This window comes from Lissotriton vulgaris, chromosome 12, assembly GCF_964263255.1.
Source record: "Lissotriton vulgaris chromosome 12, aLisVul1.2, whole genome shotgun sequence".
Lineage (NCBI taxonomy): Eukaryota > Metazoa > Chordata > Amphibia > Caudata > Salamandridae > Lissotriton > Lissotriton vulgaris.
In genome coordinates, this window is record NC_141700.1 from 737,250,213 (window position 1) to 737,276,854 (window position 26,642).

The 26,642-nt window shown below is 41.7% G+C and overlaps 1 protein-coding gene across 1 annotated transcript in view; it reads left to right on the forward strand.

Annotated features, from left to right (window-relative positions):
- Positions 1–888: 888 nt before the first annotated feature.
- Positions 889–26,642, forward strand: part of LOC147678456 (extracellular calcium-sensing receptor-like) — a 98,658-nt gene continuing 72,904 nt past the window's right edge. The window contains exon 1 of the mRNA XM_086945639.1: positions 889–1,441. Within this exon, the coding sequence (XP_086801765.1) occupies positions 889–1,441 (553 nt within the window). The remainder of the gene's footprint in view (positions 1,442–26,642) is intronic.

A 26,642-nucleotide genomic window follows, 5' to 3' on the forward strand; every position in this document is an offset into this window, starting at 1 on the left:
CATGTCAATTGCTTGGCACCAGGAGTCACTCCGTAGCCTTGAGAATCCTTAAAACTGATACCAGCACACGCCTAGTCTGTGGGGTTGCTAAATTCCTGAGTTGGGCCTGGGTAATAAGAGCAAAATCTTTGTGATGTATCACTTTTTAACTCAACATTTTTAATTTTTACCTTTACAAAGCTATCACTGTTTAATACGCCTCTTAATCTATTTATTGTACTATGGATGTTTTTCTACTATTTTTAACTCTGTAAATCGTAGTGACCTATGAATTATGGTTCCTTGTTTTTATCTTGTGTATGTGCTTTTATGATATCACATGTGTATCGAAATAAAGCTTTGAACTGAACTGAATTGAAACTAGGCATCACTCTTTGCTCAGTGTATGGTTCTAATTTGGACGACCCAGGGGTGATGGATTACATCGAACGGGAGCTCACTAACTGGCCATCACCTATGGTATTTTGCGGTGATCTCAATATTTCAGCCGATTTTACAGGTAACACCCCATATAGTGGCCGTAAGCCCCGGGTATTTAGGGCGGTGTCCTCTATAATCCATTCTTATGGCCTGAAGGATGTCTGGGGTAACCAAAAGAAAGATGAACCTGGGTTTACATACTTTTCACATCCATTTAATAAATATACAAAATTGGATTATTTTTTAGTATCAGCCACACAACTTAGCAATGTCGAAATTTCAATGCTCCCAAAGCTAATATCAGATCACAATCCACTTGTCTTGAATATGTCTGTTACCAAACCAAGGGAAAAAATGAGACCATGGTCCTTTGATAGAAAACTTCTAGTGGACAGTAACTATATAGCACATATAAAGGGGTGGTCCCAATCTTTCTTTGACGCTAATAGATATAGCGCTTCCCGTGGCATGGTCTGGGATAGCTTCAAGGCTGGTTTAAGAGGGGAGACAATTAGCTTTTCTGCACGGCTTTGGAAAAAAATGAAGGAAGATAGGGAGTGTCTCTTGGCTAAATTGGCGAAGGCGGAGGAGCAACATAGGAGAGATGTATGCCACGGGATCCAGGGGTCTCAGAGCCTAGAAAGTTTAAATACTATAAAAGCAGATATCCAGCGGCAATTGGCAAAGAAGGCTGCAGCAGAATATCAGACCCGTAGAGTAGGTATGTATGAAACAGGTGAGAATGCAGGCAGGGCTCTAGCGCTTCGGATAAGACAAGCCACCTCAAAAAATATCATCACTGAAATTAAAGATGGCGAGCAGACCTATAGAAAGCCAACAGAAATTTTAGAGGTTTTCAGGCGATTCTATCAGGTTCTCTATAAGGAGGAGGCAGACACAGCCTACCCGGGTACAAACTGGCAGGATACAGGTATCAATCTGACGTCCAATGAGAGGGAATCCTTAGAACAGGATATTACTATGGAGGAGCTCCTTCAGGCACTAAAAGATCTGTCTGCAGGTAAGGCAGCAGGGCCTGATCTTATACCCCTGGAAGTCTATAAATGCCTGAGGGAAGAAACGGCCCCTCTCCTGCTAGACTTATTTAACGGGGTTATTAATACAGGTACTATACCAGAATCCTGGACTAAAACCAACATTGTGGTCTTTCACAAAAAGGGCAAACCCAAGGAGAGCCCGGGCTCTTATCGGCCTATATCGCTAATAAATAGCGATAACAAACTTTATGCTAAAATACTGGCTTCACGGATGGGGAGGATTATCGCGGGCCTCGTCTCTCCCTGGCAGCATGGCTTTATTCCTGGAAGGGGTACCACCGACCATATTAAAAGAGCCATAACTCTGTTTGATATGCATGCTGGGGGGGAAGGGGGGGATCGCAATGATCCTCCTCGACGCAGAGAAGGCGTTCGACCGGGTTAGGTGGAGCTTTCTCTGGAAAGTGATGGTTGGCAAAGGATTTGGCCCCCGATTTCTGCAGGCAATCAAGGCCATGTATTACAATCCAATAGCTAGCATTCAGTTAATGGGTGAGGGCTCCAACCTGATCCATATTTCAAGAGGGACGAGACAAGGGTGCCCGTGCTCACCTATCCTATTTGCACTGTATATCGACCCCCTGATTTGCCACATTAAGAGCAATATCAACATAAAACCAATTATCACCAATGGACTTGAAACCAAAATCCTCGCATACGCGGATGACATAGCTATCACCACTGTTGAACCCGCTAGTGCTATGAGGGAAATAATTAACATCACTTCTGATTTTGGGAGTGCTTCTGGATATAGACTTAATGTGGCAAAAACACAGGTATTATGTTCAAGTAAAACAGTCAAACTGGATGATAGATATGTGGATTCAGTAGTCTATTTGGGAATCACAATCAATGCCCAGACACAGGAAATTATTAAAGATAATTTCTCACCATTACTGATGAAAATGAAACAGGATCTAAAAAGAATTGATACTCTTCATTTATCAATTATAGGCAGGGCCAATGTCATTAAAATGACAATGTTCCCCAAAATCTTATATAAGTTTAGGTCCATCCCCTTTAAAATAGATGATATTTTGATTAGGGAAATGGAGGCAATTTTTATGAACTTTGTTTGACAATACGGTAAGGTGAGGAGATCAATCAAATTTATGTCTCTACCCCAGGAACAGGCTGGATTGGGTATACCTAATCTAAAATTATACCACTGGTCTTGTCTCCTCACAGATACGGCTATACTTTTCTTCCCTGCTGACATGATACACTGCCAGTGCGGTATTCCATCCATATACCAGTTAGCATTAGGGAACGAAGCATATGGGGTATTGCTAAGGAATTATGATAAACGTTTCTTCAAGTCCTCAGGTTATAAAATATTGGAAGATATCCGGGCGGTATGGTTGGCAATACAGAAGAACCAGAGCATTCCGAAGTTTAACAAACATACTCCACTTTGGAATTCAGGGCTATTCCCGCACTTAAGCAGAGATGGTTCCTGGAGACATTGGGAAAGACAGGGAATCACTACACTGGGCCAAGTGATGGTAAAGGATGCTCTGAGGCCCCTTGATCTTCTGAAGTCACGATATGCACTTCAAGGCTCCCAAGAGTTTAAATACATACAATTGACCAACACAATTAAATCCAAAAGACCCACCATAGATATATCAAAAGAATGCACACTCTTAGATTATATGAAGGGAGGCGGCCGTCGCATAAGGAAAATATATGCATTATTCCTGGGAACGCTGCCAGATGATATGCTTAAGACAGAGGCTACCTGGGTTGGGAAACTGAGTGACCCCGACATCGATTTAGACAGAGCCATTCTTATGGACAAAAGGTTCCTACGATCCTCAAACCTAAGAGCACAGCATTTTAAAACCCTATTTAACTTATATTACACACCGGCAAAATTGTTTGATTGGGGAAAGAGAGCGGATAACAACTGCCCTAGATGCGGTAAGGGCCCTGCTGATCTGCTTCACATGTTTTGTAGCTGTGAGAAACTAGGGCCAATTAAAAACGAAATTGTAAAGTTTTTAGAGGGGCTGCTAGCTGTCAGGATTGACCTATCCCCTACACTTTTAATAATTGGGTATGACGCCAAATTGGGTTTAAGCATAGAGTCTGAGGCACTTGTTTTTATAGCAACAGCTGTCTTTAGAATATTAATTGCTGCTGCATGGAAGGACATCGGGGCTCCAACCTTTCAGATGTGGATCTGTAGGCTGCTTGGGATCCATAACATCGAGTCGGAGCTGTACGCACTGAAGGGAGCGAAATCCAGGGGCATGGGACTAAGGATTTGGTCACCCGTGGCATCATGGAGGCGGTCAAAAACCCTGGGCCTATAGCTTTTTAACACCCATGTAGATATTCCCTCTTGTTCTTAACACATTTATTGTATCTTCTCCCACACTAATGGTTTTAATCTGTTTTAACATCCCTACTACAAGTTGAAACTCTATTATGCATATTTAACTTCCTGTATGTATATCTATATGGTATTTCTATGTTAACGTGTGTTTCCTCTTATGTATTTGATATACTATTGTCATGAACTTTCAATAAAAAAAATAAAAAAAATAAAAAAAGAGACTGAAAAAATAGCACTACAATCAGTAGAACTGAAGTTATAATTTTTTTAAGTTTAAAAAAGCACCTAAAAGATCAAAGCACCAACAGTGGAAATTTAGTTGTATGAGACCAGGTCGAAAGTTAAGACTGAACACAATGAAGCGGGGTTCAAATATAAGAAATGGATTGGCCCCGGTCAGCGCTTACCTTTGGACTGAGAAAAGTTTCTGAAGAAAAATGTCTGAGAAGGTAAAGTTCAGCAGGGCCAAGCTGCAGGAGGTGTCCAATGAAGGAGTGTCATTGTTGGATGACCTTGAATCGAAGCTGTTGTGAAGATTTCTACATTTTTACTTATTCACAGAATTGAAAGTCGAAAAAACTCCAGCCATATGAGGCAGAAGGCTGTTGACAGAGACAGTACGCCAAGGCCTGGTACCCCTTTGGCGAAGGACTGTTGAAACAGATTTCCTGCGTGGAAAGAAACAGAGTGGGAGAAGCTGCAAAGTCAATCCTACCGGCCAAATACCTTGGAAGGATAGGAGAGTAGGTTGGTATCAGTCTCCCGCTGGTTCTCAGAGCACTTTTTGCCCAAATTGTGTCTAATTCCTAAGTTTTGGAAATTGCCCATCTGGCCACCGTTAGCACCACAACCAAAAGTTCAGCATTGGTGGGGCACCTCTTGGTGGTTCAGGACTCACCTGGGCTGGGCCCAGGTGCAGGTTCAAGATGATGGGAGCCTGTTGTGTACATGTGGCCCTGAATATGAGGCCATTAAACTAGCCCTTGTAGTCCGTTCTGGTAATCCTGGATGCAGGTGTTGATGCAGGGCTCACCAGCAGGGCTAGTCTCTGAGGCAGGCTCTAGATAGCAAAGCAGTTCTTCCAGGTACACACAGCTGGTCACAGAAACAGGCAGTCCTCTGAAAGACCTTCCATATGTCCAGTTGTGAACTGAAGAGTGGATCTGAATGACTTATTGGCATACCCTGGTGCCCTTCTTCTGGAAGGAGGGGGAAGTTCCTGAAAGGTTCTTTGAAGTACACCAAAATTCCTGATTCCCCTACCCTGGCTCCAAGCTTGTTGCAGTGACAATACAAGGTCATTAGGCCCTTTGGCTGCAGGCGGAGCGCAAGCTATTCAGGTGTAAATAGGGCTGTGTTCAGGTCTGCCCCCATCCTAAAAGCAGATTGCCTATTCAGGCACACCTAATCCCTCTATTGTGTGACTGTCTGAAAGGAATTGACAAAGGCTAACTGTCAGAAATAGCAAGTCATGTGACCCAAGACAGGCTGGAGGCACCTTTGCAAAAGTGGCATTTTCATCACTGTAATGAAAAATCCGACTTTACCATTAAATATAGTTCATCATTACAATTGTATAGGTACCAAACATGATATATCAACCTCGTCAATTAGGAATTACATCTTATTAAATGTAAAAAGGAATCTCCAATGATATCCCATGGGAGGGGTAGGCCTCGCAGAAATGAAAAATGACTACTAGTAAATTAAAAGCACATGTCCAACATTTCAAAACACAGTACCCTTTCCTATGGGCTACATAGGACAGGCTTCTCCAATGGGTAGCTTGTGAGCTACTGGTAGCTATCCAGCTACCTGTAAGTAGCTCTCCAGTCTTTAGCCCACTGACCTAAATTAGATGCTTTTGCTTGGTTTATTTATTATAGGTATACCCAAACTGAAAAAAATGTATTACAGATGAAATTGTGTTTATTTTCAGAACGAAAAGTCATTTTTTTGGGAAAAATGTTTGTTTTTCCAAAATATATTTAAAGCTGATATTTGAGGGATAAAAATCAATGTGTTGGGGAAACTTATTATTAATATTATACATTTTTTGCTAGGAGCACTGCAACTATGGCTGTTATGTATTACACATGTAGAACCATTCCACATTAACAAAGTATTTAAAAGTAAATGTATTTTTACATTACTGCATCTGACTTGATAACTGCAACTAATCTTGCATATGATGGCCACTAATGTAATATTATTTTTTATGGTACCATTACATCTCTAATAATATTACAAGGTCTGGAGGATTTTAATTGACATAATTAGCTCTTATTAGAGAAACGTTTGGATATTCCTGACCTAGATCCTATCTAAAGGGTGACTCATGTAAATAAAAAGGGGAGTTTAAGGATTGGCAGCAGGGTTTAAAAGCCAAATCGACATGGCATAGCAGAAATGCATTCATGTTGCAGTGGTGGTAGGCCTGGGACATGTTTTAGAGTGCTACTTATATGGGTGGCACAGTAAGAGCTGCAGGCCAACTGATTGCTTTTAATTTACAGGCCCTGTGTATATGGTATTCCACTCACGTATATGTCAATTAAAGATGCCATTTAGGTATTTGCCAATCAAACCATGTTTAAGGAAGTGAGCCCAAGCACTTTAGCACTGGTTAGCAGTGTTAAAGTGCATGTCCTAAGATCAACAAAAATAAAATCCAGCAAAAATTGGAGGTACACATAAAAAAAGGTTAGGGGAGACCACCCTAAGGCTAACAAGTCTAACAGTTGCAGAACTTGATACCAGGGTATTAAATGTGGGTTGCCATTTTAGGCCAGAGTTAACAACATGGGAAGGAAGGCAGAAAGTGGTGATGGACAGGACTTCAGTCTTATCTAGACTCAGATAGGAGCCATCACTGGGCTGGCTCTCTCTGCATCGTTAGAGAAAATGAGGATGCAAATCAGCATATGCTGCTGTTTTATAAGCATTCAGGCTGAAAGATAAGCCTTTGATCTAATGGTAGTCATTTACATGTTGAATTAAGGGGTCAATAGAGAGGGGGTGAGAATGAGCCAGCTTGCCACGTGCGCTGTGGTAGCCGAAATAGGCTGATAGGGAACCAGTAATCCTTATCCTCGCTATTGGGACAGCATGTAGTGCCATGGTCATTTTAATGAAGGATTTTTACAAGTTTTGTTTCAATAAGACTGATTGTGAGAATGGTCATGATACCTTAGCAAAAGCCTTTTCTGCATCTAGCACCACCGCTGCTGCCTAGTGGTCAGAAAGTTGTGATTTTTCTATTACAAGACGGAAAGTACGGATAGTGTCACTTGCTAGACTGCCTCTAACAAAGCCTGTCTGGGAGCCGTGTATTAATTTAGTGATAAGGGGTTCCAATCCTTTGGCCCAAACATATGCATATATTTTTGCTTCCATATTGAGGAAGGATATTGGTTTATAGTTTTTAGGGTCTGAAATGTCCTTCCCCTCCTTGAGAATTACCAATATTGTTGCCTCTGCACTTGTTCCTGTAGCCGTATCTTGTGAAGAAACGTGATTTAGGGTATCTTTCAAGGGTTTAATAGTTGCATTTGAGAATTTTTTATAGAATACAATGGGGAAGCCATCCTTGCCGGGAGCTTTACTAGATCATCTAATATTTATTTTGAATCTAAGGGATTGGTTAGTATCAGCTTTCTGAAATCAGAAAATATTCTGGATGGTATAGTCCGCAGAAAGTTTGAGCAGTTTTTGGTGGACACCTGAGAGTTTAGCAGACAGTTTAAAACACTTCCAGCACTTCTTTAGTTTTTGATTTGATTGTACGATCTCTATCTTTAATATTATTAATACAATTGCTATTCCTTTCAAATTCTAGTATCAAGGCTCAGAGTTTTCTGGCTTTGTTCAAGTATAACAGTACCCATAACTTTGTGCTCTTGCTGACAATGGAATTATATAAATATTTTCTGGAGTAGAGTTTTTTGATTATCTATAACGAATTACTTTTAATCTGATAGTCGTAAAGAGTTGAGTAAGTGGTTGGTCTATTTCTTTACCTTTCCTACCCATGAGGTTCATGATTTGGCTTCTTATTGTGCATTTACATACATCTCTGAGGGTTATTGGTGAAGAGACAAAGTTTACCATCGCTAAGAAGAAGATGTGCATTTCCTTCATGAGATCTTGGGTGTCTGCATTGTCTCCGAATATTTCCATATTCATGCGCCAATAAGTATTTGTCTGTATAGTATGTGAGTGATTGAGGGTAATCGAAATAGATGCATGATGCAATATGATTTTTGGGTTGATAGAGGAATCCATAGTTGATTGTAAGAGATTGGGATCAACTAGTAGGCAGTTCATGCATGAGTGACTGAGATGTAGAGGAGAAAACAAAATAAAATCATTCCTTTGGGGTTATGAAATCTCAAAACATCAGAAAGATCATGATTTTTTGCATAAGTTTGCCATTTGTTTCGTTGATTGTTGAGGTCTGAATTTAAAGCCTAATTGGCGATCTAAGATGATGTCAACTGAGACACTGACATCTCCTCCCACTAAAACCCAGGAGTTTGGTTGTAAGAGATATAGTTTTATAATTGGAATTGGAATAGAATTTATATAGCTCTTAGTACTCCTGACGAGGCATCATAGTGCTTTTCAGTGAGTAGCAAGCTACTCCTGAACCCAAAAAGGATTAGTGGTGGATTAGTATAGGGAACTATATGTTCATTTGAGCGGTGAACTTGCAAGTCTGTTAGTTGGATTGAATAGGATAATGGAGGTATAGAAGAGGGAAGAATCTAGAAAGTGTTATTTGGAAGATCATATTAGTAAGATGAGGCTTGGAATAAGTGATAAACAAGAGATGGAGACCGGAAATGTATTCAGAAAGAGATTATGGAAATCATAGTAGTAAAATGAGGTTTGGGGTGTGTCAAATGAGGGATACATGAAAGAGGAGTTTCAAAAGAGTTACATGGGAGATCATAGTATTAAAATGTGGTTTCTGGTGAGTCAAGTCAGGATAGAGGGGGAAAAGTCTAGAAGAGGTTAAATGGAGATCATAGTAGGAGAATGAGATTTGGGATTAGTCAGACAGTGGAAGTAGACAATTTATTGAGAGAAGTATACGGTGAGACAGAGAAGTGCATTGGAGAATGTCAAAGGTGTTTTTATTCTCCCTCCTCTACAGTAGTGTTAGACCTGGCACCATTGGCGGGGGTCTCCCTTCCATTTTTTGCTGTTGCCTCATGTGTTTTTGCTGGTGTTAGATGCTTTGTGCACTGTGCCACTGCTGTTGAGTGCCACAGTGCAAGTGCTCCCTACGGTAAATGAATGTAATAATTGGTGATTCCCTGATTGACTATTTGGTTTACTTGTCAGACCCTAGAACAGTGCACTGAGTGTGCCCAGGGCGTGTTAATCCAAATGCTGCTAGTGGGCTTGCAGCACTGGTTGTGCCACCCACAGAAGCGGCCTTGTAAAATATGTCTACAGTCTGCCATTGCAGAGCCTGCGTGCAGTCTGGCACTGTCATGCTGACTGTGCAAGTGCACCCACTTGCCAGTCCCTGAACTTTCCATTTTCTTCATATCAGACACCCCTGTGGTAGGCCCAGGGACAGGGTGCATTGTAAGTATAAGGTAGGACAAGCCCTGATGTGTGTGGCATGTCCTAATAGTGAATTACAGCCATTTTCGTTTTTCACTATTGCAAGGCTACCTGTTCTCCATAGGCCAGAATGGGCTATCAGAATTGTTACATTTTATAAACCTAACTGACTCAGAGAACATGGTGGACATTCGAGTTTTGTATGTCTGGACTCAGGATGATTGAATACATCTTTTAATAAAGTAGGTTTTAAAATTCTGTGTTTGCAAATTCCACTTTTAGAAAATAGGTATTTGCTTGCCTAACCTTTCAAACCTGCGTCTGCGAGGTTGTGTTTTCCTTTGTCTGGGATTTGTGAGTGACAGGGCTGGGGCTTCCAAGAGACAGCATGAGTCAGCCCAGTGGTGAATTGAGAGATCTGCATCTAGATGGGAGGGAGGAGTTGCACCCGAACCTTGAACAGGGCTGTGCCTGCCTTCCACAATGCTGGCTCCACCTCCTGGGGTGCGGCTGGTGTCTCTGCCCGCACACTAAAAGAAGAGAAGGAATACTGTCAGCAAAGTGCTCCAGGGCTGTACTTGCCTTCCACAATGCTGGTTTCACCTCCTGTGGGGCGTCTGATGTTCCTGCCCTGCACTGTGAAAGGAAAGGAAAAGTCTGGTAAACAGAGTGCTTCAGAACTGGTTTGGACTGGGCCAGGCCCCTCTCCCCTCAGGAGAACAAATGATTTTGGGGTATAAATATTGGGACCCTGATCCCAAGAAATTAGATCACTTTTGGACTACAAGAAGAAACCTTTGCTGAGGAGAGGAACCTGAAGAAACTGAGGAGGGACTAATCCCAAGCTGAAGTGCTGTTTGGGGGATTGGGCCTGCAGGGGTTGCCAGACTGCCAAAGGAAGGAGAAACAACTTTGTGTTCTCCAAGGGCTTGGAAGAGAGCTTGCCCCCTGATCGAAATCTCAGGACCAGTAGACTTTACCAGCCTTTGTGGATTGCTGCTGGAAACGCTGTTTCAGTGGCCACAGGGGCAGGGAGCTGTGACCGACTCTCACGACCGGCCCGGTGTCCTGTAGGCACCGCATCGAACAATGTCTGCCTCGAGCAACGCAAGCTCTGAGCTTACTGACTCCGTCCTGACGCCGTCATCGAGCCTTTGCCTGCACCACGACTGGTGGACACCGGGATGTACAACGCCTCGCTACCCCCGACTCGTACTGGTCTGTCCGACGCAGTCACTGCTGCTGACTTCGAGTCCTGTGAACGCACCGGAGTTGGGCACCGCCTAGCACGCTCCGCGACGCACTGCCCGACTCGAACCGCTGTCCGGACTGATCAACGACAGCTCCGGAACTCCGACTCTTTCGCCGCACCACAAGCTGCAAGCACCGCAGCGAACAACTTCTCGCCCTGCAACGCACCCCTCGGACCCACCAACTCCGTCAACGGGCCGTTGCCTACACCACATTGAGGGACAACGTGACCTGCAACGCTTTCTTTTCTGCACCACAGCAAACACTGGAAACAGCTCGCACATCCGTGCCGGCCGCATCAAGTAAAAGGTACTGTGACTGAGTCTGTCGACATTTGAGTGGCCCCGGACTGACGCGGTCCGCTGGATTTGTTAGACTCTGTGTTATTTCAGCAACGCTGTAGCCAGAAAGGGCTACCGATTCGCACCAAACCTTGATTTAAGCCTATTTAAACCAGAACTCTTGAATTCTAATAATATTGTGGATTATTTTTGTTGTTTATTGGTCTTGTGGTAGCTCTATATAAAATATACTTATTTTTATAACTATACAACCTGTGTGGTGTCCATTTGTAGTGTTGTCACTTGATTACTGTATGTGTTCACAAATGCTTTAAACACTGCCTCTGAGATAAGCCTGTCTGCTCGTGCCAAGCTACCAAGGGGGTGAGCAGGGGTTATTTTAGGAGTGTACCCCCCGTACTCTGACTAGAGGAGAGGGTCCCTATTTGTCACAAGTACCTACTTGTGCCAACTAGAGACCCCCAATTTTAACATTGTTGGTCAGCGGAGGGATTCTGGACTTGCATTCGCTGACTCACATATAGTGATTGGTGATCATTACTTAGTGAGTGCAGACGATAACGCAACCACGTACTTCTGATACTTGTTTTTGCCAGGTATCTCCATCTTGACCGTGTGCCTCATGGGAACAGTCCAGCCTGAACTGCCAAGCCATGTCTTCCCTGGAATGGAAACAAGCATCCTGGGACCGGTTTTGGGCTAACAGCCCTCATCAGCCAAGCTAGCTTGAATCCAGTGGCAAAGTGAACAAGGGACCCACATCTGGGCATATCCTGCCATCTTAGGATGAACAAAGCAAACACAAGGAGATGATGGACGGAGCTCTGGAGCTTTTCAGACTCCCACCCCCAGTCACAGATCTGGGTTAAATCCATCATCGTTCTTTATCTCACTTCACCACCCCAGTTCAGACACAGCTATATGACAATCAGTCATGACCCTGTACCTCCTGGAAACATTCCAGCCCGAACTCCAACGCTATGTCTTCTCTGGACCAGAAACAAACATCCTGGCACCAGTTTCAGGGTAACAGCCCTTATCAGCCAGGCTAGCTTGAACCCAGTGGCAAAGTTAGAAAGAACCCGCATCTGGGCATACCCTGCCAACTTAGGGCGAACAAAGCAAACACAAGGAGATGATAGACAAAGCTCTGAAGCTTTTCAGACACTCACCCCCAGTCACAGATCAAGGTTGAATCCATCATCGTTCTTCAGCTCACTTCGCCACCCCTTTTCAGACACAGCTATATGCAAATCAGTCTTGACCCTGTGCTCATGAGAACAGTCCAGCCTGAACTGCCAAGCCATGTCTTCTCTGTACTGGAAACAAGCATCCTGGGACCGGTTTCGGGCTAACATCCCTCCTCGGCCAGGCTAGCTTGAATCCAGTGGCAAAGTGAGCAAGGGACCCACGTCTGGGCATACATACCCTGCCAACTTAAGTAGAACAAAGCAAACACAAGGAGAGGATGTACAGAGCGCTAAAACTTTTCAGACACTCACCCCCAGTCACAGATCTGGGTTGAATCCATCATCACTCTTTAGCTCACTTCGCTGCCCCAGTTCAGAAACAGCTATATGCAAATCATTCTTGATCCTGTGCCTTATGGGAACAGTATAGGCCGAACTGCCAAACCTTGTCTTCCCTGGACCATAAACAAGCATCCTGGGACCAGTTTCGGGCTAACAGCCCTCATCAGCCAGGCTAGCTTGAATCCAGTGGCAAAGTGAGCAAGGGACCCACGTCTGGGCATACCCTGTCAATTTAGGATGAACAAAAAATACTCAAGGAGATGGCGGATGGAGCGCTGAAACTTTTCAGACACTCACCCTCATTCACAAATCTCAGTTGAATCCATCATGGTTCTTTAGCTCACTTCACCACCCAAGTTCAGACATAGCTATATGAAAATCAGTCTTGAGCCTGTGCCTCATGGGAACATTCCAGCCTGAACTGCCAAGCCATGTCTTCCCTGGACTGGAAACAAGCATCCTGGGACCAGTTTTGGACTAACAGCCCCCTCAGCCAGGCTTGCTTGAATCCACTGGCAAAGAGAGCAAGGGACCCAAGTCTGGGAATACCCTTCCAACTTAGGGCGAACAAAGCAAACACAAGGACGGAGCGCCGAAATTGTGGATTGTCATTTTTAGGATCATAATATTCATGACATAGATATCTTTCTCACGATTTTTATATCATATAATTAGCCATCGACCTTTGCTGTCATGTTCACCTGAAATAATAGATAGGGAAGAATTCTGCAAGCTCAATGTGATTAACTCCATTTTCTTTTTTGCCAAAGCATCAGAGCAGGAAATATCAGAGACCCAACCGGCCCTAAAAGATAATCCTGCTTAATAACTTATTTTGGTTTCCTACAATAAAACATTTTCCCACTTTATATTTCTGAAACATTCTGAGTTTTTTTCTCCTTATTATAGGATGATTTAATGTGTTAGTATAATCATCCTGTTAAGGTATCATGAAATACTATTACACCCACAGAGGGCAAACCTGTCCACTTAGCTTTAAACCTTCCAATGCACTGGAAGTAAATGACATGTGAGGTATACTACAGGAGACTGTGGGAAAGTAGGGCAAGAGAGAGAAACATCTAGGTCTCCAGTAGTGGACAGAGATAATAGGGGAACATCAGAGTCAATGGTGTGTTGGAAGTGGGAGAGATCTAGTACAGCAACACACACATTTAGCCCCTTTAATAAAAGTTGAGAACCATAAGAGCCACATCAAGGGGGCAAAAATGCAACAGGAAGGGTAACATCCCAGGAAAACCTTGAGGAAATATTTTAATAACCCTCTCTTGAAGGTTGACCATGACCCAGGGATGACTCCAGGTAAATAGGGCAACTTTGTTGTTCGTTGGAGGGAAGGAGGGTAGTTCCACGCTCAACTGGAACTTATTGTCCACAAAGTTGCAGAGCTTGGGCAATTCGGAGAACGTTTGAGACTGACCTTTATAGGTGATTTTAAATGTTGCTGGTCATACAAAGAAATGCTGGATAGACACATCACTGAGTTTGTTTCAAAGCGCCATTAAGCCCTTTCTTCTTATGACTGTACCTTTGGTGTAATCCTGGAATATTGATTTTCTGACCCCATGCTAGATTAATACTTTGATCTTTCTCATTTGTGCCAAGATGGCTTCAGCGTTGGTGGCGTATGGGTTTAAAGAGCATCATCGGGCATGGGTAGCTCAAGGATTTTACTCTACAGCAAGGAATCCTGTATGCACGTTCTATTTAAAAATGTTTGGTGAATTTGAGTTGAAGAGTTTCTGGTATCCAGGACTCCAAAATTCCAAGGTAGATATTACTAAACTCTCCACCACTTTCAGCAGGCTAAAGATCCTTATGTTGCTTCTCCCATTACGATCCTCCAATTCAACTATTTTGCATTTCATAACAGCTATAATTGTATCTGTTGTCTGCAAGTGCTTGGTGTATAGGTTATTGTTATCTTACGGAGCACTGATACTTTCTTGTGGTAAGTTCTTTTAAGTCTTTGTGAAGGCCAAATACTACAACTTAAAGCATGTCTGTGTTTGTTTTGGCCCTCTGCACGATTTCATACACTGTGTTGAGAACTTATGTATAATGTCCATTGTTGGTGAGGTGTCTGACAGGTCCTTAATCGGAAAGTCAGGTAACTGCGGGTACTGTTTGGAGGGTTTAAGGTTGGCTTAACTTTCTTTATCTCAATTGTCTTTGAGGTCAGCTATGATGTTTGTGAGCAAGGCTGAGTATGAGGGCGGGTACTTTTTCACTCTATTGGACCTAGCTGATGGTATGAGGGGATGGTGTGGGAGGGTGATTTGATTTGATTTGATTTGATTCTTATCACAGGAAGAAGCAATTTTAAGAACAAAGCGAAAACCTTCTTCTGTAATGGAGAAATGGTCTGTAGGGTCCCCACATTTCCCTATTTGGGGGTGGTTTTCGACCAGAAGGGCACCTGGCGGGCACAAAATCATAGTCGCTCGGTGGCATTCATGAGGACAGTCTCAGGGCTTATGGGGTTCAGTAAAAAGCTGGGAGCTAAACCAATTAAGGCAATTTTAAAGGTATATGAATCCAAGTGCTTGTCGGTTGCAACTTACGGTTGTGAAATATGGGGTTACACCAATGAAGAGAAACTACAACAAGTAGAGAACAAGTTCTTAAGAAACGTACTCTCAGTTCCTCAATCAACCCCTACTTTCTCAACTCACACAGAACTGGGAATCGGGTATATATCCGATCTGATTAAAATTGCACCCTTGATTTATTGGCTGAGAATATGGTTGAATGGTGAGATCTCCCTAAACCATTCAATAATTAGGGATTGCCAGAGATTGGACAAAGTACATAAAATTTCTTGGCTGGCGTACATAAGAGCTGGGTTCCAGAAAATAGGACGTATTGGTTTATTTACCTCCCCGGAAACAATAACCAATAAAGACATTGCTTTAACAAAAAAAGCCCTCCTGGACCTTTTATCCCTAGAGCGAGAGGAAATAGAGATGAAAAAACCCAGGGTAAGAGAAAACTATGCATTGGTTACCTGTATTGGACCCGAACCATACTTGGTCACAGTTAACAATCCCTATCATCGGTTTCTCTTGACCAGATTTCGGTTAAATCTAATTCACTTTACTCTGGGTGTCTATCATAAATGGTGTAGCCCAGAACGGGCAGATCCTTGCTCATGTGATGATTTTTCCACTCAAAATACCCTACATTTTCTGATGTTTTGTGATCATTTTAACGATTGTAGGAGGAAATATCTATTACCAATTCTTAGAGAAGCAGGATTTGTACAGGTCAGGCCGGCACTTGTGCACTTAAAGCAACTTAGCACACCTAAAATAATGTTTCATGTTGCTAGTTTTTTAATTGCGGCCAACCGAATCAGGAAAAAGAATGTTACATTTATACCGCTCTTAAATAGTAGTGAACAGTAGACCCCATCTTCATAAACATATCACTAGGGGCAGGCCGACCCTATGGTACTTATACATAAATGTGGTTTTTGGGAAAAATTTTAAAAAAATGTGAAACATATCTAAAATGCATATTTTTAATATACTACATGGAATGAATTTTAAGAAAAACGTTGTTTTACTTTTAGAAATTTGTAATTAACTGTGTATTTATTGTAATCGACTGTATACTTTTTATGACTGTGTTTTCTTGTCTTTATATGATATTAATTTATCGCAATAAAGGAATTGACTGACTGACTGACTGACTGATGTGATTGGTGATTTGTAATGCGCGACTTTGCCCGGAGGCGTCAAGGCGCAGAGGATGGAAAATCGCCAGGTGCAATTAGTGAGCATAGGAGAACTAGGGATAGGCTTCAACAAAAAGCAGGGTTTTGAGGCCTTTACGGAAGAGGGCGAGGGACTCCTGGTTCTTGAGTTCCAAAAGGAGCTGGTTCCAGAGTTTGGGGGCAAGGGAAAAAAACGCCTTACCTCCCCATCTCGCCTTAGCAATTCGGGGGACAGTTAGCAGATTCTTACTGGCCGAGCACAGTGGCCTACCAGGGGCGTAGGTTGACACCGAGGACCTAATGTCCTCGGCACCAGCACTATGGAGGGCCCGGTGGGTGATGATCAGAGTTTTGAATTTTATCCTGGCATGCACAGGAAGCCAGTGAAGTCTTTTCCTGATCAATGTTCCTGAGGAACGTCTGGGGGCATCAACAGCAAACCTCGCTGGTGCGTTCTGGACAACTTGCAGACGGTGGACCAGTTTATTGCTCATGCCGAGGTATAGGGCATTGCAATAGTCCAGACGCGAGGCTAGAAGGGTGAGAGAGACAAGTTTCCGGGCGTCCGGGGAGAGATAGTGGGTAAGTTTTCTCAGCACCCTTAGAATCCCGCAGCAAGTGGAAACCGTTCTATTTACTTGCTTGTCGAAGGCAAGTGAGGTGTCAAAAATGACCCCCAGATTGCGGGCGACAGGGGAAGGCTGAGGGCAAGCTCCCAGTGCCGGTGGCCACCAGTCGGCTGACCAAACCTCTTTGTTTCCTCCGAAGACAAGGATCTCGGTCTTTTCCCCGTTTATTTTGAGGAAGTTCGACGTCATGCAACCTGCCACTGCTTCCATTCAGTTTTTGAAATTTAGGGCCGTGGTCTCGACAGATTGTGACAGGGAGACCATGATCTGGGTGTCATCGGTGTACGAGAGCACTTCCAATCCAAAAGACCTGACAAGTCCAGCAAGTGGGGCCACATAAATGTTGAAAAGTGTGGGGCTCAATGAGGAGCCCTGCGGGACCCCACACTGCAAAGGCTTGGCGTGGAAAGGAAGTCACCCAATTTGACCCTTTGCTCCCGTTGATTGAGGAAAGATGTAAGGAGGCTCAGAGCCAGCCCCTCCACCCCCATCTCACTGAGACGGGAGGCCAGGATGGTCGGGGACAGGGTGTCAAACGCGGCTGAGAGGTCGAGCAGGATCAGAAGAGTAGTCTGACCTCTGTCGACCTTAGCACGGATGTTATTGACCACCACTGTGAGGGCTGACTCTGTGCTATGCGCCTTCCGAAAACCATGCTGAGAGAAGTCAAGCAGGCAGGTCTTGTCAAGGAAGGCGCTAAGATGGCAGTTCAGATGAGCCTCCAGCATCTTGGCTGGAGCAGGAAGAAGGGATATGGGTCGAAAGTTCTTCAAGGTCCAAGGTGGCCTTTTTCAGGAGGGGCTTGACAGTGGGGGTCTTTTAGGGTGCAGGAAAAGTTCCACTGGAGATGGCCCTGTTCGTAACTTCCAAAAAAGGGGGAAGTAAAGTTTCCCTACAGTTCTTCAGGGTTTTTAGCGGGCAGGGGTCAAGAGGAGATCCTGATTTAAGCGTGTCGAGGGTAACCGCTGCTCTCCAGGATAGGCTTTGGGATCTCTCTTTACTCATGGGAAATGAGGCACTATCAAAGGCACAAGGTAGTCAGCTAGTTTATAAGACTGCACCTTGATCATAAGGAGTGCGGCAAGTTGCTGCGATCTATAACTTCAGCCTTGAATAATAGCAAGTACTGGTAAGGGGCAAAGTCAAGCTATTGCACTATACTCCGCAAGAGTAGGGAGGTTGGGACCATGTACAGGAAACAAAGAAAACTACTTCAAGATGTTGAAACATTTGTGATTAATATTGTCACTAAGGGCAATATTACGATACGGTTCAGACTACAACTGACGGCTTGTGGATTGCAGTTTGAACCAAAGTTACTGCTGTGGACTGACCAATGCATATGATGCATGCCCATAGCACCCATCAGTCGCTCATAATCCCTTAAGGACGGCGTTTCTATCATCGGGATTATGATGTTGCTTTCCGACAGCCTTTCCATCTTGCCCTTATTGCAATGGAAAGGCTGTCGGAAATGACATAGGGGCCCCCTTCCCCCTGGCACTCTGCATGTGACTCTGGGGGATGCCTATGGTGCCCCCCTCAATATCCCTGGCACCATGAGGTGCCTGCCACAGAGTGCAGGGATGTTTAAAAACTTCTATTTTTCGAATGGGAGCTTGTGCTGCGGGTGGTTTTAGCACGCTGCACAAGCTCCCTTTGAAAAATTGAAGTTTGCAGTTCCCTATCCACAAAGGTGTCCGTTAGAGGCAACTCCAACAAACATTGGAATCAGGGCCTAAGTGTTTTCCTTCTTTGTTACATGGAACCTAATTGTGTATCTTTATGCATTTCACGAACATATCAATGATTCATTTGCAACATAAGAGACTAAATCTATTCAAATCATTGCTGAAGTGCAAAAAAGTGTATTTTTCTGACAATACTAACATGAACAAGATGTACACAGGGTATATTTGGCAAATGAGTTTTTTCAATGTCAGATGATGTCATGAAATCGTGTTTTTAAGGGACAGAACCCTTACCTACTAAGGAGTGGCATGCTTCCTTATTATGTCCCTCCTCAGATTGGTAGCACCATTTTATCAAAGTGTGTTACATCCAGTGAAAATGTACCAGCCATTAAGTGGTTGGGGGGCTGAACCTTCTTGTGTACGTATACTTCTAAGAGATCTAGACCGGAAAAAATAATTGTATTGGGGTCTTCAGTGAGCAGAAATAAAACAAAGGGGGATTATGCTATATCTGTAGTGAGACTGATATCTTTCTTCTCATTTATATCCTGGAAATATTCACAAGGGGCTTTCTTCAGGAGCACCCCTCTCTGATTATGCTAGTCAATAAACAGCATGAATAATTAAATATTAAATAAGGTGTCATATACATCAGTGGGAAAATGTTTTCCATCTCATATGGATCCTGGTGTGAGGTTTTCTGGTATATTTCTGTTGCCACAGGCCTTGAGTGTCAGATGGGTGAGACCCTAATTGATTACCCCCTTATAGTGCTTTCTTTCAGTTTAATACAGGAGAACAACCACCACTCATCGCTTTCTGTCACATCTAAATTCTGTCACATATATCATGAATTATTTTGATTCCTTAATGTATGAATGGCGTTCAGAAGATATAACCTCTGAACATTACATATGTGTACAATCACATTAATACAAGTAAATGTATACTATAGATCTACCTTCACACTATTTGGGCTTTTGATATGTAGGCCATATCATTTGTCATGACATTTCTGTTGTCAGTATATACAATCACATGTCTTGGGTGGGCACAGGTATACCTCTCCTTGTGATGTTTCTGCTAAATATTTCTCCAGATAAATTAATTCTGGTAAAATGCTAATATTTCAGCAGAGGATTGTGCACTTTGCTGGCCACTGCAATGTACCTGCTGTCTTTCGCTGTCTGGCTGATGATATTTTTTGGATTTTGCCTCATCCATGCCATTGGGTGTTTGCTGCAAACACAGGAAGAGACTGGGTATGAACAGGACAGCAACATCCAGATTGGCGGAATTTTTCCTGTACACCTTCACAGAGAAGAGCCTTTGAACCATTTCACTGAACCCATGAAGCCTGCTGTCTGTAATGAGTAAGGTCTAATTTTATTTCTATGATATTGGTTACAACTTTGCACATGTGTTGAAAAAAATAAGCTCCTTTCCCAGTTGTAGGCCTTGCTAAATTCAGATTTATATGCCACGCTAATATTACTGGTTGTTGTTACTTAGCTTTAAGTCCTGGTCTCAGATATGTAATCTAGAATCCTGACTCCATTTAAGGGCTATCTTCCTCTCCAACAATATGAAGTGTTAATACAGAGAATGATTTCATCAGGAGCATGGCTTTTCACATTTCTGGCCTGGAGGAGCCATATTTGGGAGACTACAGAGGTAGGAGAAATTTGCTCTTTGTTGAGGAGTAAAGGACAAGATAAACAGGTATAATTGGAGCTAAATGAAATATAAATTATGTGGATACATCAACCTTGTGAGTTTCTAGCTTCTATGATGTAATATTCATGACATAAATATGCAAAAACTAAATATCTCCCCGAAAAGTATTGTGGTCACAAAATTTGATCAAAAAGATTAAAAAAGATTGACTAAAAACATTAATGGACACAAATATTGTTATTACATAGGTAAGAATACAGAATGTTTACTATGAATATTATATTAACATTATAAAACCATGTTGGAAGCCCTTCCGACCGAATCGGTCACTGCCGGCCGATTCCTTTCTGACCGAGCCATTCCGACAAACACATACACACATGCACACACACACACACACACATATATAGATATAATTCATATATATAAAACTTTATGAAAATAGAAATATAGAAATATACAATAAATATGTTACATTATTGAAATAAAAAGTACAACCAAACATAAATATTCAACTATAATACCCTTAACGCTGTAATAATGCATACAATGAAATCACAATTGATAGGTAATACAAATAAAGGAATAAAAATAACTAATTTTAAATAAAAAATAATGACACAACAAACTATAATACTATTAAATAAACACAACTTAAAAACATAGAAAGATTCTAACTCTAAAAAGGTCAATTGAAAAACAGACTTTGAACAAAAAAGAATCAAAAATCACCATTTGGATTACAACCTAGAGATCTTTAAAAAAAAAATGAAACCTTGGAGGTTCAGATTTATTATTACCACTCCTACATATGCTATTGTATGGAAAGTATTGGACTTTAGTAAAGGAAGAGAAAGTGTTGGACTTTTGATGTGTCTTTTACTATTCCCATTCCAAAATACGCAACAGAAAAATAAAGTTTTGGTTCAGATTTACTAGTGCCAATACTTAATTAAATAAAAAACAACTAAACAACCAAATACAGATAAACAAAAACATGAAATATATTTGAACAAACATATTTTAAAATATCACATATTGTCAGATTATGTAATATTTATTGAAAAGAAATAGTTAAAAAATTAAGATAATAAATACAATTATAGGAAAAAGTATTTATCAGTAAAAATATGAACAGGTGTATATTTAAAACATATCCCCCTCCAAGGTATTAAAAAAAGCACAAGAAACGATAGGAAATATTATAAAAAAGCTTGCAAAAAAAGTAATCAAAATAATACTGAACAACAACAAATATAACACAATAATTTAAAAAGAATAATAAATAAAAAAAACTATTGATATAAATAACATAGTGGCTGATTTAGAGTTTGTTAGTCTGGTTACTCTGTCACATGATGACTAATATCTCCTTCTCCCTATTACAAGTGTACTAGATACTATAACACTTTTAGTGAAGGAGGTAGGGTAACCAACACGTTGTAACAGAGTAACGCAATCGCCAAACTCTTTATAAGGCTGTAAAACACTACAATATAGTATTCAATGAATGAAAAATTAATAAATATTGTACAGCGTTATATAATTAACAAACTAAACTATATAACATTAATAAATGAAGAAATATAAATTAGAAAATACAAAACAAAAAACTTCCCACCATACCCTATTGAAAATAATTATCCTAACAATAAAGTGATAGCATAAAAAATAATAAAATATAATAAAATAATTTAGAACCCAATGTATATACAAAAGTATTAAAAAATATAAATCTCTTAAAAACATTATTCTTACCTGTGATATTCTGTCCCAGGATATTGAGAGCACAATAATATTCTTGACACAATGTTAGTGCCCAATGATGCTTTATATTAGGATTTGCACTGTGGTCCTGTAACAGTATGGAGGTTATGCAAGGTCTGTAAATTACCAAAGCCATTTGTTCATCATTTTCCAGAGGGATGAATGTAAAGAGCTTGTGAAGAGCGGCCAATGGGACAGCCCCGTGGGGTTTGGTTCAGCCGAGTAAAGCATGGACAGCAGGAAACAGAGGATAGACAACGGCTACATTATGGAGGACACTTCCAAAAGTGATAGTTCGTCCTGGAGAATTGATTATACAGTTATTAACCAGAGAGATAAATAATTTGCTAATATGCCAAAGCCACTGATGGGCAAATTCTGCAGGTCCACCGAGGGCTCCATCAATCTACTACATCCATATCCACCAGCCATAAAATGCAAAGTATGGAAAGCAACCACTGGAACAGTGGATTCAAGTGTAGGGAGTTAGGCGCTAGCTAATTAAGTGGGTGACTCACTGCTAGTCCCTACTCCTAAGACTACCAACCATGTTATGCAAGTTTTGAGCTCAAAATGACATCCTGATTAAATGGCATGAGGTGGATGCAGCTCACAACATTGGGCCAGAGTAAAAACTTTTGAATAGGAAGTCCATGCAAAGCCAAGTTCAAATCTCAATTTCTTTTGGGTTTTAAACTGGGCTGAACTTGCACAGTCTTATTGTCACTACAGCACTTATTGTACTATCTTTACCATGGGAAATGTGGAATTCATCAGCACTATGGACACCATGTCTGGTGGAGGCATCCCTGCACAGGTTGGTAAAACAAGGTAGTAATGTTATTTTACTGTGATTCTGAGCATTGACATGCTTTTGTATTTGCCCAAATCTGTTTATTTGGCTTTTTATTTATGTGAATGTCTTTTCTGACAAAGGATGTACACCTAATTCTTTAAAATAATGCAGTCACTGGAGTTTCTGTGTGCCTTAGTTTGAAATGTGCTTATGAGGTTTCTTCCAAGAAATAACTAGGTGAAAGGAATAAGGAGTATCATTAAAGTTCCTCAGATTATGTATAGTACACTAAACCAATGCATAATATTGTTATGTGGCAACCTTGATTATTATAATTCCCTCTACAACCATAATCCTTGATGACCATCCTTTCTTCTGATCATTGATTGCCAGTTTTGATCCTTGATGTTAGACCTACAATCGTTACAGTCATTACCCTTAATGAATAGTTGGCATTTGTGATTGTAGTGTAGGCTTGTAACTCTAATCTTTGATTCCTACCATACTAACTTCAAAGTTCTATAATTCTGGTGTATGTTGTCCTGTCTTCACTAGTATCCTTTGATGATACTTAGTGCCCAGTCAATGCTACATGATTCCCATTTTACTATTACCTTTCTTCAGATCCTGCTCAATATACATATCCTGGATAATATCTACAACTCTGTGTTTGAAGATTATTTGATAATGATAGTTAGCACTCTTGTAGCCCTAGTATCCCAATGGCCTCACAATGGCAATAACAGTCAGAATACAACCATACAAATAACGCATGCTGCAGAGCAGCTGATCCTCCTCTTTATTGCAACAAGAAAAACATCCACAATCATGAAACTACTTGAAAATATATATGAGGATAAAGTGTCTCTCTTCTTGGCTTGTGGATACGCAAAGTGAACCTTGAATCTTAAACAAACTAGGGGTGGGAGTAACTCATGTAATTTTTTTTAGCGCAAACATACAAAATGACAGCAAATGTATGTACGATTGTGTGGAATTATTTGAAGACGAGATCTCTGCATTTATATCTATTTTCATAGTGAATAATGAAGCTGAGGATGCATTTTGCACTAAGAACATAGCGCTAAATGCAACAGACCAGAAAAAAAAGTAGCCAGCAGTTGCTTGCACTCTCTTCCTGGCTCTTGTGTAGGCATTTTTGCCCTAAATTACACCAAATTATGCAATGGGGTTAATCGCATCAGTTTGAAATCACAAAAATGATATGAAATTACTTGGGTTACTCCAGCATAAATAAAATTATACCCAGGCCTCAAAGAAACTGCATCTCCACAAAGGTGAAAAGGAAATGTAGAACCATCTAATAGTGGGGTATGAATTGCAATTTTAACTAGAACTGAAAAACAAAATGAAGGAATAGGTAAGGTAGAATCTTCTCATCTGTCTGTTTAATATGATCCAAGCCTCCTACCACATTAGTGGGATAGATATTCCATTCTACTAGTGCAGAGGCTTAATAATCAGAGGCTCAAAGCTCTGTATTTAAACATAGCAAGACACATTAATGAGTGGTTTCTATCAAAAAGTTCAAAAAGTAGACTCTAAATAACAATCTGCAGCTTTACAAATGTGGTCCAGGCGTTCTGCTAAAATGCATACTTTTGATGTCATTGACTCTTTGGTACAGTGGGCACCCAAAAGGGATATATCAATGCTATCCTCAGCCATAATTCTTCTGAACCATCTGACGAGAGTAGAGAGAGATAGCATTTTAAATGGCTATTTGAAAGCAATTAAAAGCTGTAAAGTTAATGAAAAGCAGATGTTTGTAAGTCGCATGACTGGAACTACACTTAGCTTCTTACAGTCATGGAAAGCAGCATAGAAAAAATTGATGCAGACATAGGGAAGTATTAAGAATGTGATGGATAGGATACTCCGTCAGAAGAAAGGCATTATACTTCTCATCCTATTAACCCCTTCAACACGGCTGGAATCATCCACACATGTGCAAATCGGACGGCTCCCGGCCGTCTGACGCACACGCCCACTGGGACGTCGGACAGCCGGGGGTCGTCCCAGGCATGCAAGGGTTTAAGGGTGGACAGTGTAATATGCTTTTAAGCTGTACATCACGGCCAGTGAAAGCTTGGTGCTGAGCTATAAAAAAACACAAAATAATGAATCCCAAATCCTGAAAACTCCAAGGGAGTGAAGGCCCTAAACTTTGGGAAATTGTTTCTGAAAAACAATACTTTGTAAACGTTTGTTGGATGGTAATCAAAATGGTCAGTGACCAAAAAACTCAGCAGCGCTACGCGGAGTTCCACAAGCAGTGGAGTGCAATATGTTGTGCCATTCACACTGATTTTTAGTGCCAGGTGTCTGTACCTCACTGGAATATCAGCACAAATGGCACCATGAGCAGCGCAACAGGGCTCTGCTTCTTTTTGCGGCTTGGGTAGATGTTCGACTTGAGCAGCACATTCCTCATCATGAGTTGAAGGTTTCTGAACACAAGCGGTATCGGGCTTTCATGTCAACCTATGTTGATTTATCTCGCCAAGAGGTGGTCTGGAGTAAGATTTTCCTTGCTCATGCTCAGCAACTTAACTTAGCAAGGAAAAACTCAGCAGAGCACAGTTTGGGGGAATTCCGCAAGCTACACAGTGCACAGAGTGGGAAAAACTCAGCAATCTCTGCTAGTGGAGTAGAAATTCATGCCTACCCTAACAGACTTTCTGTAACTTGATGGTTACCACCATGGCTGTCGTTCCTTAAAATGTACTGTGAGACAGCTCGGCTGACGATCATCTCTAAATATGTAAGATGGTAATCTGTCAGGTTGGCAAAATAATGTCCTTCACCACCCTGATTGACAGACTCCTGTCTGTGAAAGTCAAAATTAGGCCCATAGTCTTAGCACACTTAGTAACATAGAAGGTAACACCCTGTTGATAAATGAATGAATGAATGAATATAAGTCTTATAAAGAGCGGACTTAGCCCAGGGGCATCAAGGCACTGCTGACAGAGATCAGAGTATCAGATGTTAGTGAGTTACAGAGCTAAAGGGTTAGGGCAGGTAAAAGATTGGAGCAAGTGAAAAGCCAGGTCTTCAGGGATTTATGAACTGAAGAATGGGCTTCCAGAGTGGAAATTGGGGGAGGAAGCAAATTCCACAGGTTAGCTCCTATATGCGAGAATGCCCTCCCCCCACCTGACTTTCCTAAACCTGGGAACTATTACACGATTCTTGCTAGCAGATCTCAAGTCCTTGCCAGAAGGTATCTTTGAAACATTTTATTGATGCCTTCTGACCCCCTATTGTGGACAGCCTTGTGGATCAGGCAAAAGGCTTTGAACACAATTCTCCACCCCAGCGGGAGCCAATGAAGGCTTCTATTGGTGGCTGAAACTGAATGAAATTTAGGGAGACCCATCACCAGCCTAGCGGCTGCTTTCTACACCAATTGGACTCAATGCAGAAGTCCCTTGTTTATCCCTAAATAAAGGGCATTGCACTAATCTAACCTAGATACCACAAGGGCCACCACCGCTTGTGTCCGAGCTGGAAGGGAAAGAAAATTGAAGATCTTCCTAGGAGTCTGTATCATCCCAAAACAGGTTGAAACAGTTCTGTTTATTTGTGAACTCAGAGACAGAGAGGAGTCCACAATGATGCCCAGTTTCTTGGCACTAAGACAGGGGGAGGGACAAGATCAGAGAGCGAAGGGCCACCAATCCTCTGACCAGATGTCCAACTTGTCTCCAAAGATTAGTACCTCCGTTTTATCCCCATTGAGTCTAAGATAGTTCTCAAACATCCATGCAGCCACCGCCTGTATACAGTTTTTGAAATTTAGTGCTGAGGTTGACACACTCTTCGTGATGGAAAT